The sequence below is a fragment of the Pogona vitticeps genome, chromosome 2, assembly GCF_051106095.1.
Source record: "Pogona vitticeps strain Pit_001003342236 chromosome 2, PviZW2.1, whole genome shotgun sequence".
In the NCBI taxonomy this organism is placed as follows: Eukaryota; Metazoa; Chordata; class Lepidosauria; order Squamata; family Agamidae; genus Pogona; species Pogona vitticeps.
In genome coordinates, this window is record NC_135784.1 from 149,721,963 (window position 1) to 149,739,635 (window position 17,673).

The 17,673-nt window shown below is 41.1% G+C and overlaps 2 protein-coding genes across 5 annotated transcripts in view; one reads left to right on the top strand and one right to left on the bottom strand.

Moving 5' to 3' along the window:
* The window catches only part of APOH (apolipoprotein H), a 68,940-nt gene that overhangs the window by 14,574 nt on the left and 36,693 nt on the right, over nucleotides 1-17,673 (bottom strand). For 2 of the 4 annotated variants that reach the window (XM_078384359.1, XM_078384357.1), the window contains exons 3-6: nucleotides 11,411-11,506; nucleotides 7,486-7,836; nucleotides 3,755-3,814; nucleotides 68-193 (exon numbers count right to left, since the gene is read on the bottom strand). In XM_078384359.1, the coding sequence (XP_078240485.1) occupies nucleotides 68-131 (64 nt within the window). In that variant the 5' untranslated portion in view covers nucleotides 132-193; nucleotides 3,755-3,814; nucleotides 7,486-7,836; nucleotides 11,411-11,506. The remainder of the gene's footprint in view (nucleotides 1-67; nucleotides 194-3,754; nucleotides 3,815-7,485; nucleotides 7,837-11,410; nucleotides 11,507-17,673) is intronic. The other 2 variants (XM_078384358.1, XM_020806451.3) reach the window with 1 other exon arrangement.
* On the top strand, nucleotides 3,821-15,789 carry LOC110085893 (17-beta-hydroxysteroid dehydrogenase type 6-like). The gene is made up of 5 exons (XM_072990819.2): nucleotides 3,821-6,258; nucleotides 9,599-9,920; nucleotides 10,467-10,725; nucleotides 13,312-13,469; nucleotides 14,719-15,789. The coding sequence occupies exons 2-5, from the start codon at nucleotides 9,608-9,610 to the stop codon at nucleotides 14,934-14,936; spliced, it is 948 nt and encodes a 315-aa protein (XP_072846920.2). The 5' UTR covers nucleotides 3,821-6,258; nucleotides 9,599-9,607; the 3' UTR covers nucleotides 14,937-15,789.

A 17,673-nucleotide genomic window follows, 5' to 3' on the forward strand; every position in this document is an offset into this window, starting at 1 on the left:
GCCATACTTCAGCTTTTGCACATTTTCTAAGAGAGCATTAAAAAAAGAAATGAATAGAAAGGCTTACCAGGAGCTGCAAGAATAGGATAAGTTAGAGCTCCTGCCCATAAGATGAGCAGGACAGGAGTCATGGCTGCTGAACTGCAAGATGCCAAAATGTGTCCAGACTTGAGACTTTGCCTCCTAAATCAGACTGAAGAGAAAGGGTAAATATTAACTCCAAATATTTATTTTCATTTTAAAAAAGCAAAGCCAGGTAAGTGCTTCCCCATATTCCTGGTAAATAGATTTAACAATCTCTCCTAACATTGCACAACAGATGCAGGAATCCCAAAAGCACCTCGATCCGAAGGTCTTGTTTCTGCTGGGAATTCTCTTTTTTACAACATACTTTTCTGGACTGAAAGTTTCTTTACTCAGTCGTTATCAGATCTGGAAAGTGACAGTAGGTGATTATCTCAGGCAGTAGGCGCTCACAATCAAGTACTGTATGCTGTTTTCTCTTACTCTGACATTCTTCTTTATGTTCTTTATTGCAATAATACGGGATAAAAAATAAAAAAGAGTTATCTAAGGAAAAAACTCTAAATATTAGCCTTTTCCCTTTTAGGGTACTTGAGATTCTTCTTCTTTCTTCATGTCAGAAGCATGTACTATAATTAATAAATGTATTTGATAGCTTTTGCCCAGCATCAAGAGGATTTGAGTCAGCTGGTTAGCCAAGTCTTCCTTGGTATGTTTTGAGTAGAATAGAGTACACTGACATGGGTGGGAAGTTGCCTGTTCTTCTCACAGTCACAATGGGTGTACATCTGATGTAGATGCTTTTTGCTGTTAGCAGCTACCTCTCTCCATATGTCACTGCCAGATAGTTGCAAAGCCTCTAGGTAGTTGATTTTCTCAATAAGGTTGACTTCAGGCAGTCCTCAGTCATATGAGCTATGACAGCACCTGTTGGCTGATCCTTCCACTCCAGAAGCACTAACATAAGGTAATTTATTGGATGAGGGACTGTGGTTGAAATCCAACAGTAAATCACGAGTAGGCCCATTAATCCTATGGCATTTATAGAGAAATTGCCTCATGAAATCATTAAAGTTGCTGCTTACTCTCAGATTTCAGCCACCATCAGTTTGAGGTTGCATGAGTTTTTCTGGAGCTTTTTCTCTCAGGCGCCAACTCTACTGAATATATTTAGAGCACATATCTGAGTGACATGTACAGATAATTGTGGGGGGAAGAGAGCAGATTTGCAGATCACTCCCTCTCTCTCTTTTTTTGGTAAAGGAAGCTTATTTCTGTAGGAGATGGGCCTAAATCTGATTGCTAGCCTTCACTACATCAGACCCACTGAATCACAGAGAATCAATACAACATTGATGAGTGCTGATTTATGATTCAGTAGTTAATTCAATGGATTTAGGTGGAACTATCTATTAGATTTAACAGTTTGAAAGCATGTAAAAATGCGAGTAGATAAATAGGTACCACTACAGTGGGAAGGTAACGGCATTCTGTGTCTAGTCACGGTTGCCACGTGACCATGGAAACTGTCTATGGACAAATGCTGGCTCTACGGCTTGGAAATGGGGATGAGCACCGCCCTCTAGAGTTGGACACGGCTGGACAAAATTGTCAAGGGGAACCTTTACCTTAGCTATTAGATTTAGGCCATGGTACTTTTCCCCTGGCAGTGGTCCTGCTTCTTTGTCAGCACTGGACTCACAGGAATGTAACACAGGAGGCTCCATGCTGTAAAAAGTTTAGCAGAGCAATCCTATGGACATGATTTGTTTGTATTCTTGTTTCTTTAAGTGAATTGAGGAAATACGTGGCAGCTAGAACCTGGCCCTGGCCCTCCTGTTGAATCTAATCACTGCAGGTAGTTAGGAAACATGTTCAGTTCTTGGTTGACATGAATTTGCCCCGATCCACAGATTTGTACATAAATTCATCCAGAGCACGAGATTTAAGCATTTCAAACGCAGGAGAAGCAAAAACTGTCAGACCTGCCCATCTTTTCACTACTGGAACATCCCTAGTGCCAGAGCTATCAAGTGGCAACCCGTCAAGAGAGGAATTCTGTAGTGGACTTTCCTCTGCACGTATAGATTTGGAGGTGTGTGGTGTGTTAGGACCCTCCCACAGAAGACTACAGGAGAGCCCCCCCTTTCCACATGTCATTGCTTTTAATACATGCATGGCCCTGGAGACAGGAAAAGTAAAAAGAAAGAGAAATACGGCAGTCCCAACTACTTCTGTATGCTAAACCTTCCTGATGACTCCCCTCTCCCACCATGTTTTGGCTTGCCTTTGCTGGATCCCCCCTCCCATGTCACCACCAAGATTTTCTGTGTTTGCATTGAAAGTACAAGTTTGCAACATAATATTGAAAGGCTGGTAATTCATTAATCTGCTTTTGATAATAGTGCTTTTGAACAAGTGCTCATTATAACTAGTTTAGGGTTCGAGGACATATTTTAATACATCAAGTTACACTCCACTTGAGTGGAGTCAGGGCTTAAAGGGTCAAAGCCCCAGGATATTTTGACCAGCAAGGAGGATGACAAAATGTGACACCCCTCCATTTTCCCCAGTTCCCTTTCAGCCTAGCTGCAATGCTCACAGTAGAATGATAAGCTGTAACAATCTGTACTTTTTGTTTCTCATTATGCAACCATAGGATTCTAGCTTGCTGCATTTTATGGGTTTTATGATTTATTCATTTGTGTGGTTTTTTGCCTCTTTGCTGGTCACCCTCCGAACTGAAGAAAGCCACAGCATCCTGTGATAAATCCAGATTTCTAATGCTTATGTCTTTTTCACCATAGCCTGTGCTGAAGCCCATGATTCCATGTCATAGAACAGAACCAAGAATATTGCACAATGCATATTCTTGAAGCCATTTTAATGTTTTGTTGTACATTTTATTCTTCATTTTAAGGAAGATGCTCGGAGCCATCACTATTCAGGCTTCCATTGTATAGATATGATCCCCATGTTCATTCATACCGAATGCCATGATACTTATATCAACATGCTCAGCCTTTTCTTTCTAAATCTTTAACTGCGCTCTTTGGGCTTTCACTGATTACCATAAATTACATACTTACTACATCAATTACATTTTGTTTACCCGGTGGCCATTTTGAAACCGCTAATCAGCTGTTGGAGAATCATCGTTTTGCGAAGAATCAGTTCCCGAAGCAGGGAACCGATCATCGCAAAGTGATATTCCCCCATAGGAAACATCGTTTTGTGATCGCAAAAGCGATTGCAAAAACTTTGTCGTAATCCAATTTCATTGTTAAACGTAGCAATCGTAAAGGGAGGCACCACTGTACCAGAATAATAGCTTAAAGCTGCCTTTTGCTCCATTAGGAGTTTTGTTGCTGTTGTTCTGAGGTTCTTCAGAACCTCATGCCTTTCCAAGTCACCACTAATTGTTTTATACACTAGGGGTGTGAAGGATTGAAGGGGGACCTTCTGGATGCAACATTTACATGCACCTGGTAGATTTCTGGGACTTGAATGTTAACCTTTCCAGGCTTGGCCTCTGTTCCAGCCAAGGGCTGCAAGGCACCTTAGCTCTCTTAATTCATCATATTTCTAGAATCATAGAATAATGAAGTTGGAAGGGGCCTATAAGGCCATCGATTTCAACCCCCTGCTCAATGCAGGAATACAAACCAAAGGATATCTGGCAGGTAATTATATTAGTTTCTCTCAAATTTCTCCAGGGTGGAGCACTCACCATCTCTCGAGCAAAGGAGAAATTCTCTGGCTCTGGAAACATCAAATCTGTCAGCATTTCCTTTGAGACAAAACAAAACAGAAATGGACATACACTGAAATTGTTCTCACATTATATTCTTCATTCTAAGGAAGCTGCTCGGAGCTATCACTATTCAAACTTCCATTGTATAGATATGAGCCCAATGTTCGTTCATTCATACCAAATGACATGCTTTCCAATTAATCCAAATGAACTCAAGTTATGAGTAACTGACACCACTGAGCTTAATGAACATACCAGAATCTAACCCTCTGTGTCTTACATTTTATGTCTGGACTTGAATGAAAGTGGATCCTTCTGCACTAGCATTTTAATTTTTATACCGATTCTGGCATTCTAAGGTTCTTGTTTTCCCTTAGTCACCCTGCCAGCAATTCCAGTCATGGTCACCAGAGGGCAGAGCATACACTGTCATGTAGTTTTGCAAACCTAAGTGGAGGAAAACTTGTCTGAGTATGCAGCCCACTAGTGGACCTTAGTTGCTTAGGGCCCATTTCCCCATTTTCTTCTTAAAGCTACAATATTGTTTCACAAGTGTGCAGCAGTACATATTGTTGTTGTTGTTGTTTAGTCATTTAGTTGCATCCGACTCTTCATGACCCCATGGACCAGAGCATGGCAGGCCCTCCTGTTTTCCACGGCCTCCTGGAGTTGGGTCAAATTCATGTTCGCAGCTTCTATGACACTGCCCAACGACCTCATCCACTGTCGTCCCCTTCTCCTCTTGCCCTCACACTTTCCCAACATCAGGGTCTTTTCCAGGGAGTCTTATCTTCTCATAAGATGGCCAAAGTATTGGAACCTCAGCATCAGGATCTGTCCTTCCGGTGAGCACTCAGGGTTGATTTCTTTTAATTTCTCCTCACTTTCTGCCATCAGAGTAGTATCATCTGCATATTGGAGGTTGCTGATATTTCTTTCGGCAATCTTAATTCCAGTTTGGGATTCCTCCAGTCCTGCCTTTCGCATGATGTATTCTGCATATAAGTTAAATAGGCCAGGGGACAATATACAGACTTGTTGTACTCCTTTCCCAATTTTGAACCAATAAGTTGTTCCATATCCAGGTGTAATGTTACTTCCTGTCCCACGTATAGGTTTCTCAGGGGATAGATAAGGTGGTCAGGCACTCCCATTTCTTTAAGGACTTGCCATAGTTTCCTGTGGTCCACACAGTCAAAGGCTTTTGTGTAGTCAATGAAGCAGATGTTTTTCTGGAACTCTCTGGCTTTCTCCATAATCCAGTGCATGTTAGCAATTAGGTCTCAAGTTTCTCTGCATTGGTCTTTAATTAACAACACTATCTTAATTGTTCAGGCTTATCTAGAAGTAAATCTCACTGAACACCATCAGTTACAACTTTGCCCTCTTCCATAGTTATGTAGTATAATATGGGATGGATAAAGTTGGGGGCCCAGAAGCCCGAAGGCCCCCACAGTATCCCCAGCCTCCCTAGCATGCCCACATTCCTTAAAGTTTAAAATCCCTTGTTTTTCTACAGGTATTTTGAAAAAGTTCCTTTGTGCCCTTTAGGGGGCATAGAAAGCAATTTTGCCTCTTTTTGTTATTGTTGATGGTAGGGGAAGAGAAGGTCTGTTTCCCATAAAAGAAGAAAGCATCAGTCAGTCAGTCAGTGGAGGACACTAAGGGTGATTAAAAATATATTTGAAGGCAGGGGCAGGCCTTCAGCCCCCTTATCTCTGGATGTTGCTCATCTTCCTCATTAGCTTCCCTCAGGAAGATGCCCAAGATTGTTTTATGATACCATGCTTTTTCTTACAGAACGGTGCTTGTCTTTTCATGGGATGGCTTTGTTTTCCATAATACATTGAGCTTTGCAAGGCATAAGAAAATATGTTGGTTATTCCTAATATTTATATAATTGCTAAATTCAAAAGGGATGCCAAGCTTTACTTAGCAAAGAGCACTCTGTTTGTTGACAACACCAGATGGTCTACAGCACTGGTTCTTAACCTTGGGTTACTCAGGAGTTTCGGACTGCAACTCCCAGAAGCCTTCACCACCAGCTGTCCTGACTGGGGTTTCTGGGAGTTGCAGTTCAAAAGCATCCGAGTAACAAAGGTTAAGAACCACTGGTCTACAGGATACCCTCTTCTGCTCATTAGCTTTCATACTTGTTGAAAAAAGGCCTTGACAATTGTTTGGGTGAGAAGGGGTTAAACTATGAAAAAAGGTGTCAGCTTCTGGGACTTTCCCTTCTGTGGTGTCACTTTGGGAATGCTCATTCTTCTTAAAAGTAATGCAACCAAATTTGGAATGTTGAGAGGGAGGAGTTCCCTGCAGCCAGCTGGTTTCATGATTCAGTATTCAGCAACCTCCCTTCCCTTCCAGGTATAAATTACCGCAGGGGAGGGAGAATCAACAAGGTAGAAGAGGCGAAGAAGTCTGTGCTTACTCTACAAGCAGTTCAAGCAGGCAGGTCTTCACTTTATCACCAACAGGTCAGTTCCTGACAGTCCGCAAAATTACGTTTCACTTCTGAATTAGGTTACAGGCATAACACTTTGTAAGAATTTGCCTGATGGAGCCAAGGGGGAGATCTTTGGGTTGTTGTTTTTTTAACAATTCGGGCATCAAGCTGAAATTCATTGGACAATCCCCCCTTCTTTTCTTCCTAATCTCCATCTCTGCTCCTCATCCAGTTCTTAAAAGGTGCAGCTGTCCTGCCAGGAGAATGCTGGTAGCCTTAACAGTGGAAGGAAAATCAAGTAAGCTGCACTGTGTACTAAGGTGGAATTCACATGTTTCATGAGAAATGTCTCAATCCAAAAACATTGTTGAATAATTAGGAGGTTTAAAACTGTCCTAAACACCTTCACTTGGAAGAGGAGGGCATAAAATCCAGTGGGTATAACTGAAAAGGAATATAAAACAGGTTCAAAACCCAGTGAAGATAACTGAAATAGGGATCAAATCATTGAAACTTTACATGTTAGCTGACTGGTAAAACTGGTCAACCAAGTTTGCTCTCAAATACAGTGGTGCCTCGCATAGCGAGGTTAATCCGTTCCGGATTAACCCTCGCTATGTGAAAACTTCGCTGAACGGAACATAAAAACCCATTGGAACGCTTTAAACATCGTTTAATGCGTTCCAATGGGCCCTAAACTTACAGTTCAGCGAAGTTTCCTCCATAGCGGCAGCCATTTTCGCACCCTCGGTAAGCGAGGGGGGGCACAAAAACGCTGCGCGCGGCCATTTCAGCCGTCCGGCGGCCATTTTAGAACCGCCAAACAGCTGATCCGCGGGCATCGCAAAGCGAGGATCGGTAAGCAAAACGCTTACCAACCGTCGGTATGCGAGTTTTGCCCATTGGGACGATCGGTATGCCTCCGTGTTAGCAATCCCGAAAAGGGGATCGCTATGCAGATTTGTCATTGTACGGTGCACTCGTTAAGCAAGGCACCACTGTACGTCAATAGCATCTGGTTTGTGGTGATCATCAGTGAGTGAAACTTTTCTTTGGCTAGAGAAAAAAGTGTTGCATGTCACAAAAGGGTGACTATTGGATCTTTTGTATCCCAAGAAGAACAATATTAAACACCAAAGGACCTCACAAGACACACTAATAAATGCAAAATGAATATACTTTATTACCTATTGATTACACTTCTAAATAGAAAAGGGGTTTCATGCATTCAGCACATTCACACCACATACATACTCACCAAAGAGAGAAGAATTCTTTGTTTGCATTGTCCAAGTTCCAAGGAAAGTAGTTAGTTCCAAAAGCCTTTTGGTCTCAACAGACAACTTATCATTGCCCAGACCACTCTTTTTATATTCCTTTTAGGCAGGTTGCTAGCTGGGCATGCACATTAAATGTTTCTTTGTCTCCCCCTAGATGCAGTATATGGTCCTTATCACTTATTGTGAAGTATGGAATGCGTAATGTGTCTTCTATCACTTAGTGGACAGGTGTGGAATCTGCTTTGTTCAGGAGGATCCTCCTACCAGGGTCTTCTTAACCCAAGAGTTTGCTCCACTCCCTCAGCAGCAGATGTGTTCTGTCAACTTTGCTGAAAGCATAGTTCAAAAAGTGCACAGTTCAATAGTTGAATTTCTCACAATGAGGGCTTATAGCTAGAAATGCAACGTCTCATAGTTCCTCTGGGTTTTGTTGGTCTCCATCTTCGTGTCCTAGCTCTTCCTCTGGTTCTTCACCTGATTCAGGCCAAACATGCACATACAGTGGTGCTTTGCTTGACGACGTTAATTCGTTCCAGCAAAATCGCTGTAGAGCGAAAACGTCGTTAAGCAAAATAAAAAAGCCCATTGAAATGCATTGAAAACCGTTCAATGCATTCCAAAGGGCTGAATACCTGCTCCTCCAACAAAGATCCTCCATACAGCGGCCATTTTCGGGTGCCTGTCTTGCGAAAAATGCCTCCTAAAAACAGCGGGGAGCCATTTTGAGCAGCCGGCGGCCATTTTGAAAATCCGACAATCAGCTGTTTTGATCATCGTAATGCGAAGAATCAGTTCCCAAAGCAGGGAACCGATTGTCACAAAGCGAAAAAAACCATTAAAACATTTTGTGATCGCAAAAACATCGCTGTGAAGAAGATTCGTCGTTATACGGGGTAATTGTTAAGTGGGGCACGACTGTACCTTACATTGCACTCATAGGCATTATTTGATGTAATCATTAGCATCAGGTGGAAGTAACAGAGTTTTCCGCACAGTTTTATTTGGAACAAGAAATTTCGAATATCAATCTTTTCTGTGTAAACACTGCATTTTTCTTTTTTAAAAATAACCTGTATTTTGAAAGCAGTACAGAGAATAATAAATAATAATTACATGCTGTCAAACCAATCTCAATTGACAGCAACCCTTTCTAGGCTTTTCTGGCAAGAGAATATTTAGACATGTTTTTCCTTTTCCTTTTATGAGACTGTGCAGTTGCACCAGGCTACAGAGGCTGGTTCCTCTCTCAGGAGGTACATTGTGGAATTGAACTTCTAACCTCTGGCTTCAAAGTAAAATACCAAATTCACTGAGCTATCCAGCCAGGATCATGGATTGAAGAAAGCCTTTTAACAACAACGAAAATGATCATGGAAATAATCTGGATTAAGATTTGTGTGCCACATAGTTGCAAAATCTTCAAGATGAGCAAAATCTTTTTTTCTTATTTACTTTTAAGATCTGGAAGGTCTGAGAAGTATGATCAGCACCCCCTAATGGGTATCGTATTTCATGATAAAATCAGGTCTTGCTTTATATTTCATATGCTCCCTGTGATAGTTCAGCTTGTCTTTCAATGGATGGTTATGAAGCTGCACAAACCAACACTCAAAACACATGTTATAGAAAGTGTATTTCTTCTGCTGAACTCTTTTTTTCTCTCTCACAACTAGAGTTCAGAGAATCTGTTTTCTTGATACAGAAAATATGTTAATAAGGAGCATTCATCATGCAATGTATTTGTGTGGGTGGTGCTAGGAAAGCTCCATCTGGAGCCATTCAAAGACAGCAAGGAAGTCAGTACAGAAATGTTATCAGTGGTGGAAAATGACCCTCAAGGCTGAAGCAGAAGTAACAATGAGCCAGACAATCTAAAGAAGGCAAGCAAAGTGATGTTATTATCACTTTGAAATCTCTGCCTCTCTGTAAAAAAAAAGCAGGGTCTTTGGATCTATTGATCTCAAACAGTTTCCACCATTTTGAGACTTACTACTGAGAGACACACTTATGACAAGGGATACATGACCATGAAGCCAAGCATGGCTACAATCCAGATCTAAAACCTTCCCATTCTGATCTCTCTTCTCACAGGTCGTAGCGATGTGGCTCTACTTGGCTGCCCTGTTGGGGCTTTACTTCCTTCGTCGCTGGTACCGGGAGAGACAGACTGTGGAGAAACTGACAGAGAAATATGTCTTCATCACCGGCTGTGACTCTGGCTTTGGGAACCTGCTCGCCAGGCAGCTGGACACCCGGGGGATGCAGGTGTTGGCTGCCTGTCTTACCCAGAAAGGGGCAGAGGAGCTTGAGAAGGCCACCTCAGGGAGACTGAAAACCACCATTTTGGATGTCACCTCCACGGAGAGTGTTGCCACAGCCATGGAGTGGGTGAAAGCATGTGTTGGGGACAAAGGTGACAGGCTCCCATTATAGCTGTTGTGCTAGCAATGTAATTGGCTTACTTCAGATACAACGTGACTCGACAATTATCTAAGCTAACATGCTGCAACAGCCACTGGGCTGCCTCAGGCATTGTCCATAGAAACAGGGCTCAACGTACTCCCTCTAGATTTTTTTCTTCAACAAACTTGTTTTGGCACTCCTGTGAAAAGTGTTAGCAAAAATTGAAAGTGGTTAGGGCAGAAATCTGAACAGCCAAGTGTCTGCAGTTTGGCACAGTAAATCTCTCCATAGATGAGTTTCATGGTTTATGATTTATGAACTACCCTGATCCCAAGTTATAACCATTTTAGTCTTTCTGTTTAGGTGAAAAAAAGCCATCGCTCTTTAGATTTCCAAATCATGGTTATGATGTGAGGTTTGGACCAGGCCCTGGTGCAAATTGCCATATTGGCATCCAAACCAAATTGTATGATTGCTTCATAACCCTAGTAAATATCTAAATCTTAAGATGTGTGATAAGCCGAACCCTAAAACTGAAAATTATCTCTTGATACAGGTCTCTGGGGCTTGGTCAACAACGCTGGTGTGGGTACTGCTCTAAATCCCAATGAATGGCTGACCAAGGACGACTTTGAAAATGTGATACATGTCAACCTCTTGGGGATGATCGACGTAACGCTGCACATGCTGCCCCTGGTGAGAAGAGCCAGAGGGAGGGTGGTCAACGTGGACAGTGTGGTGGGGAGACTGGCACCCTTTGGAGGCGGTTACTGCCCATCCAAGTATGGTGTGGAGGCCTTCTCTGACAGTCTGAGGTAAAATATCAGCTCTTTGGTGTTCTCTTTTGCTTGGTTAATTGGCATAGTCCCCAAACCAATCCCCGGTTACAAAAAGAGACACACATGTGTTATGTTACAGTGATTTAGCAACAGATGCCTGGAACAATGGCCACTAGGGATGTACCGTTTGTTCTATTTTGGATTCTAAAGTGCTTCCTGAAAAGCTGCCATACCCAGGAAGCATTGCAGCAGGAAATAAAGGCCTAGAAATCCACAACATGTGTGCCCCACCAAATTTGACTGTCCGGATGCATCACTTCCTCTCTGGACAAGGGTTTCCAGTTAGGACAGAATATGGAAAAACATATTTTTTTTAGTTATCAAAGAGGTTGGATAAGGGTGCATTTTATCTCCTTATCTGATCAGTTTTTAAACAGAACATATCCCATAAAATGCTGGATTAAAGTCATATAAAGGAGCAGTGAACATTGGTGTGAAAAACATCAGTCATTTCAAATGTGAGCCATATGACTGGCAGAAAGCAGCAATGATTTCAAGTAAGAGCTGATGAAGTTTAATAAGAAAAAGCAGATGATTATACCTGAACTGTAAGATGACAAAAAGAATGAGTAGAGAAGAATTCCATAATAATAATAATAATAATAATAAAAATAATAACATTGACCATGGAGAAAAAGAAGGTGTTGAACATTTTCCATACCTTTGTTTAATCATCAGTTAACCAGATGATTGCAGCCAGGAAATCAGAAGAAAACCGAGGCTTGGAATAATAGCCATGAAGAAACTTGAAAAAGTCCTAGAGTAAGGAAAGGAAGCATTGGGAAAACAGGAAGCCACAATATGTGATGGACAAACCCAATAAAAGAAACCATGGCATTTAGTTTGCAAGCCCTGTTGGAGATCGTTAATTCATAGGCTTGCCATTGGTCAAAAACAAACCCATAAACACAATTGTAGAATGATATCAACTTCTCTTAATTATAACAAAGAAGGATATACACATTTTTACATTTCTTTACATAAATTAATTTCCTCTAAAATCACCATTAATTGACAAACTATACTTTTGGAACAGTTTTGCAACTAAACGAACCACTGATAGTCCAGTAAACTTTAGATAATGCACTAATAGAATTTCATAATTTCTGCAGAAAATATGAACCTCGGTGATAGTTAAAACTCTACAGTTGCTTTTCATTGGTAAAAACATATCTAATTCACCTCATGAAATAGTTTTATAAAAATTACCAAGGTCTACCAATTTACCTTTTCAAAAATACTTTCACACCACTCTGAATGACTCATTTCTTATTCTAGATTTTCAGTCACTTTTCACTGGGCACTTCGAAGAAAGACACAGTCCAGTGCTCTAACAAAAGTGAGATACAGTATAGCAGGCATCTCAAATGTTGTTTCCCACCTGGCTCCCCCTTTCTTTTCCCAAGGGGAACAGCAGCAGAGGGAATTTCTTGGTTTTGGTGATGATAGTTTTCTTCAGTTTTCTAGGTTCTCCAGCCATTGGCACTGGTCTTACGGTACTCTCTAGCACCATAGCAGCCTGGCACAGTTCAGAGGGTAGCTCTTCCCTTCCTCATTATCACACATCTCCATGCTATGAACTGTTGGAATTACAGTATTGCACCCTCATATGATGCCTTTAAGTGGTTTTGGCTCAGCTGGACTTTTCTGGACTGGGGTTGCTGTCAGTCAATCTTGTGGCAGCCAAGTGTTCCCCATCTACTTCAGAGCCATTTCCAGTCAGAATGCTGTAATTCAGTCAGTTAGCAATGAAGTCTGTGGACAATTAGAGTGAAGTGTTCTATCAGCTTGTGGGACGCGGTGGTGCTGCGGATTAAACCGCAGAAGCCTCTGTTCTGCAAGGTTGGAAGACCAGCCATCGTAAGATCGAATCCACGTGATGGAGTGAGCTCCCGTTGCTTGTCCCAGCTCCTACCAACCTAGCAGTTCGAAAGCATGTAAATGCAAGTAGATAAATAGGTACCACCACAGTGGGAAGGTAACGGCATTCCGTGTCTGGTTGTGCTGGCCACGTGACCACGGAAACTGTCTACGGACAACCGCTGGCTCTATGGCTTGGAAACAGGGATAAGCACCGTGCCCTTGAGTTGGACACGACTGGACTGAATGTCAAGGGGAACCTTTACCTTTACAAAGTTCAGTCAGCTATGTAACCAGTTAGTCAGTCATGAAGCTAGTTAATAAGTTAAGCTCAGTTGATGCAACCAGTTAATATTTTCTACTCAATATGATGTTTGTTTTATCTATGAAGAATGTGAGTAGACAGAAACCTTTTATTCTTTTCTCATTACCAGTATTTCTGAGTGAACAATTGAGACAAGTGACAGTTGAGTTAAACAAATAAGGAAGTTTTTATGTCAAAAAATTTCTTACCACTCAGCCCAATATGAACATCTGCTCTTATTTTTCCAAGTATGTGCTCTTGAGAAGCTATTTTCCTATGATGGAAATTGTGGGAGCCCTTCCGGTCAATAGGGCCAAGAATTCCCAAATCAAATGTTTCTTATCAATATTAGGTTATTGTCCTTGTAATTTTGGTTCTCCTTTTTCTTCCAACTCAAGACGTGAGCTCTTTCCCTTTGGAGTGCAAGTCAGCATTATTGAGCCTGGTGCTTTTGCTACACCCATTATTCAAACAGGAATTGAGAGTTTCAAAGCCAGATGGAGCCGGGCACCTTCCGATGCCAGAGAAGCCTATGGGCAGCCATACTTTGAAGAATGTGAGTTAGTATTCTTGAAGGCTTTCACGGCTGGGATCCGATGGTTGTTGTAGGTTTTTCGGGCTGTTTGGCCATGTTCTGACAGATCATCTCCCCCCTCATCACAACAATATAGCCATAACAAAAAACACCCTGATCACCATAATCACCCAATCTCCTGAAATGGACAAAAAGCTGATCGCACAGCTACAAATACTCAACTATCCCACACACTACACCAGAACACAGACAGAGTTCTAACTCCTGTCCTCTGAAGATGCCGGCCACAGAGACTGGTGAAATGTTAGGAAGAAAAACCTCCAGAACATAGCCAAACATCCCAAAAAACCTACAACAACCAATGTGAGTTAGGTTTCTGAACCTCTCCTGCAAGCCATGTATCTAATATATGGCAAATGGAAATGACAATAATTGGTCAAAGTATCTAAGCTCTGGACTCCGCAAACACTATCAAGAGCCTGCAAAAAATGTTTGTGCCCTTTTAAAAAGAAGGAATAAAAATAACATGAAATATACAATTATGGATGGAGAAGAAAATGGTTTCACTCATTCAGCTGCACCAGTTGCCAGTTATTTACTGGAGTTGGCATCAACCCGTAATGGCCAAAATGGCTTGAGGCCTAGTTATCTGAGGAACCGCCTGTCTTGTTATTCGCCTGTCCCGGTATTAAGATCTTCATGAGAAACTCCCTTAGCAACAGAAAAATTAGAAGGGGAGAAAACCGCAAATGTACAGAACAATTCATTTTACTTCTAATTCTGCCTCATACATTTATTTCTACTGCCATCAAGCAGGGATGAGTGATATCATTCTGTCCATTTTTTAACAGAATTTTCCAAAAGGCACTCCTTTTTTCATAAAGTTGACATTGACAAAAAACGCAAACGGAAGAGAGAGCAAAAGTGACAGATTTACCCATAGAGGTAGATGCTGGAACGCTTAGCTTGTAAAATGTTTGAATTTTGATGCCTGTGTTTTCACAGGATTCCATTCCCTCCTTCTGGGGGGTGCCCTGGGATTGTGCAGATTACCCAAGGCCACACAGGATGGCTGATCTCAAAGGAGGCACAGTGCGGAATCGAACACCCAACCTCTGGCTCCACAGCCAGATGACTGAACCACTGAGCTACCCAGACAACTCCCTCCACTGGGTTACCTACACCACATCCTACTGGGGTTACTTAGTCATAGTTTAAAAGATATTAAAAGTTTGAAGTTCTAACTTTGCTTTGTATTTTTCATATGCAGACTACAGATTACTCCAGGAACTCCTGAGGGGAGGCTCCTCCAACCTCCACCTGGTGACTGACAAAATAGAGCACGCCTTGACTTCCTGCCATCCTCGCACTCGCTACTCTGCAGGCTGGGATGCAAAGCTTTTCTACCTCCCTGTCTCTTACCTGCCAACCTCCCTGGCAGACTATGTGCTGACCCGCTCTTTGCCAAGGCCGGCACAGGCTGTGTAGATCATTTCTCTGAAACAGCATCACAATAGCTGAAGCAAGCCAACCATCTACACGGAGAGGGACAAACCTCTATTTATGCTTTGTCGTATCTTAATGAGATGTGGAGTAAGTCATTAAGCACCTCTAAGGAAAGCTGGATTATTGTTCCTTGAATCAGAACTATTGGCTCACACAAATTAAAGTGCTGTGTTGTATCGACTTGTCTGCACAAGGCCCATTGGATTCAATGGGACTGAATCACCTGAGAGGCTTATTTGCCACTTATGTGCTGCAGGAGGGGTCTCAATAGATCAATCATTGAAGAAGGTGCCATCAAATAGACACTGAGTCACACAACTATGTCTAAATTAGAGGCAGACTAAAAAACGAATCACAGTGTTCACTGTCACAATTGTCACAATGTCACAATGTTCAAAATCACTGTTTTGTTGGTTCAGGTCAGGTCAGGTTTGTCAAAAGCGACGAACCAAAATGAACCTCCATTTTCCTGGTTCATGCTTATCTCTACTCTAGAGATCCCCAGCACAATCCTCAATCTCACTGAACACCATCAGTTACAGCTTTGCCCTCTTCCACAGTTATACTGTATAATGTAAGACAGGATGGGCAAAGGGTGGCTCTCAGATGCCCAATGCCCTCCCGTACACACAGCCTCCCCAACACTCCCACATAATATCAATTTAAAGTTGAACACCTCTCTCTGATTTTGCATTTTAAAAAGTCCCCGTGTGCCCTTTAGATTGCATAGAAAGCAATTTTGCCTCTCTTTTTTTGTTATTGTTGATGTTATTGAGGAAACCAGGTCTGTCTCCCAAGAAAGAAGGAAAGAGAGAGAGAGAGAGAGAAGTTCAATAAATCATTTATTTATTTATTTATTTATTTTATTTCTATCCCGCCTATCTGATCATATTAGACCACTCTAGGCGGCTTACAGTAAAAAACAACAATATAATTTTAAAACTTTACAGCAGAAGCGTAAATGAAAATAAAGAACAGAATAAGAGAAAGATCGTCAAGGGTTTTCTGTTGGGAAGGCCTGCCTATACATCAATGTTTTTAGTTGTTTCTTAAAAATGCCCAGCGAGGGAGCCGCGCGAATCTCAGGGGGCAAGTTGTTCCAAAGGCGAGGAGCCACCGCCGAGAAGGCCCGGTTTCTGGTCTTTTCCTTTCGGGCCTCTCTCGGCGTTAGGCTCCTCAGCCTTATCTCCTGGCTCGCACGAGTGACACGGGTAGATCTTGGTGGGAGAAGGCTAAAAATAAAGATAAAAAACCCTTTTTAAAGAAACCTGTTAAATATTTGGAATAAATATAAAGAGAAGTTTTGTCCCTCAACTTCACCATTAAAATTAGTGACTGAGACAGAAAACTTTCCTACAAATTTAAAGGATTTAGTAGAACTATTTAAGAATAAAAGGGTTGCAAGATTGAAGGACTGGATGGGTAACATGAGACTGAAGGAGTTGATTATGTCTAAACTGCAATCTAATAAACTATCATGGTATAATCTTATTCAGTTAGACACCTGGACAAAGGATTGGTTGAAAACTAATGGTAAATGTAGAGAACTTACTAAGTACGAACAATTTCTGTCATCACATGAAGATATGCAAGATACAATTTTGAAAGGAATAGTAAGTAAAATATATAATATAATTTTGGAACAAGAGGAAAAAGAATGGGGAATAGAAGGTTTAAAATTAATTTGGGAAAATGATTTAAAAACAGAAATTAAAATAGAGGATTGGACAAAAATGTGGAGGATGAGAGCGTTAAGATTAATGTCAACAAGAATAAAGGAAAAAAATTTTAAAATCTGTCTAAGGTGGTATTTGACTTCTGTAAAATTGAATATAATAAATCCAACATACCCCAAAGCATGTTGGAAATGTGATGAGGAAATTGGTACGTATTTTCACATGTGGTGGGAATGTAAAGTGGTTAAAATTTTTGGGAATTGATTTTTAAGGAAATTTGTGATATATTTGGTAAAGATATTGATTTTAATGCCAAAATTGCTTTATTGTCAATTTTTGATAATACAGATTTGGACCATCACTCGAAAGAATTAATCACTAATTTTATGACAGGTGCTAGAATATTAATAGCTAGATTTTGGAAAGACAAGAATGATATTAAAATTGAAGACTGGTATTGTGAAGTATGGGACATTGCATTAAATGATAAATTGACTATGGAACTTAAAATAAAAAGAGGGGAAATAAGTTGTAACAATTTCTATGATATTTGGGGTAAATTTGTGGAATTTGTGTTAGTGAAAGGAAGGGGGAAAGCCTCTAAAGAATACTCAATACAATTTTGGAGAGGTAATCTGTAAAAAAAACATTATTATAGTAAATAGAGTCCCGTGGGTATGCGGTGCATGTTAGAATTTAGTTTATAATAAGCACTATTACTTGTATTTTTTTTTTGTATTTTTTTTTGTTATGTATGTGGTTTTTTGTGTATTTTTTGTATAAAATAAAATTTTAAAAAGAGAGAGAGAGAGAGAGAGACTCCTGAAGGCCCCTTTGCATCCTTCCTAGACGCAGCAGTAATGCTTTCCACTGTCACTCCAGAGAGGACCACTCCATAGACCTCCCCCTCTACATGTAGAAGAGGAAGACCACAGGGTCAAAAGGACTTCACAAGGTTGCTACAGAAGCATTCAAAGGGCCATCGTTAAGTAATTAAACTTGTGTTCCTTTCAATTTTCTTTCACAGGGATATGACTCAAAAT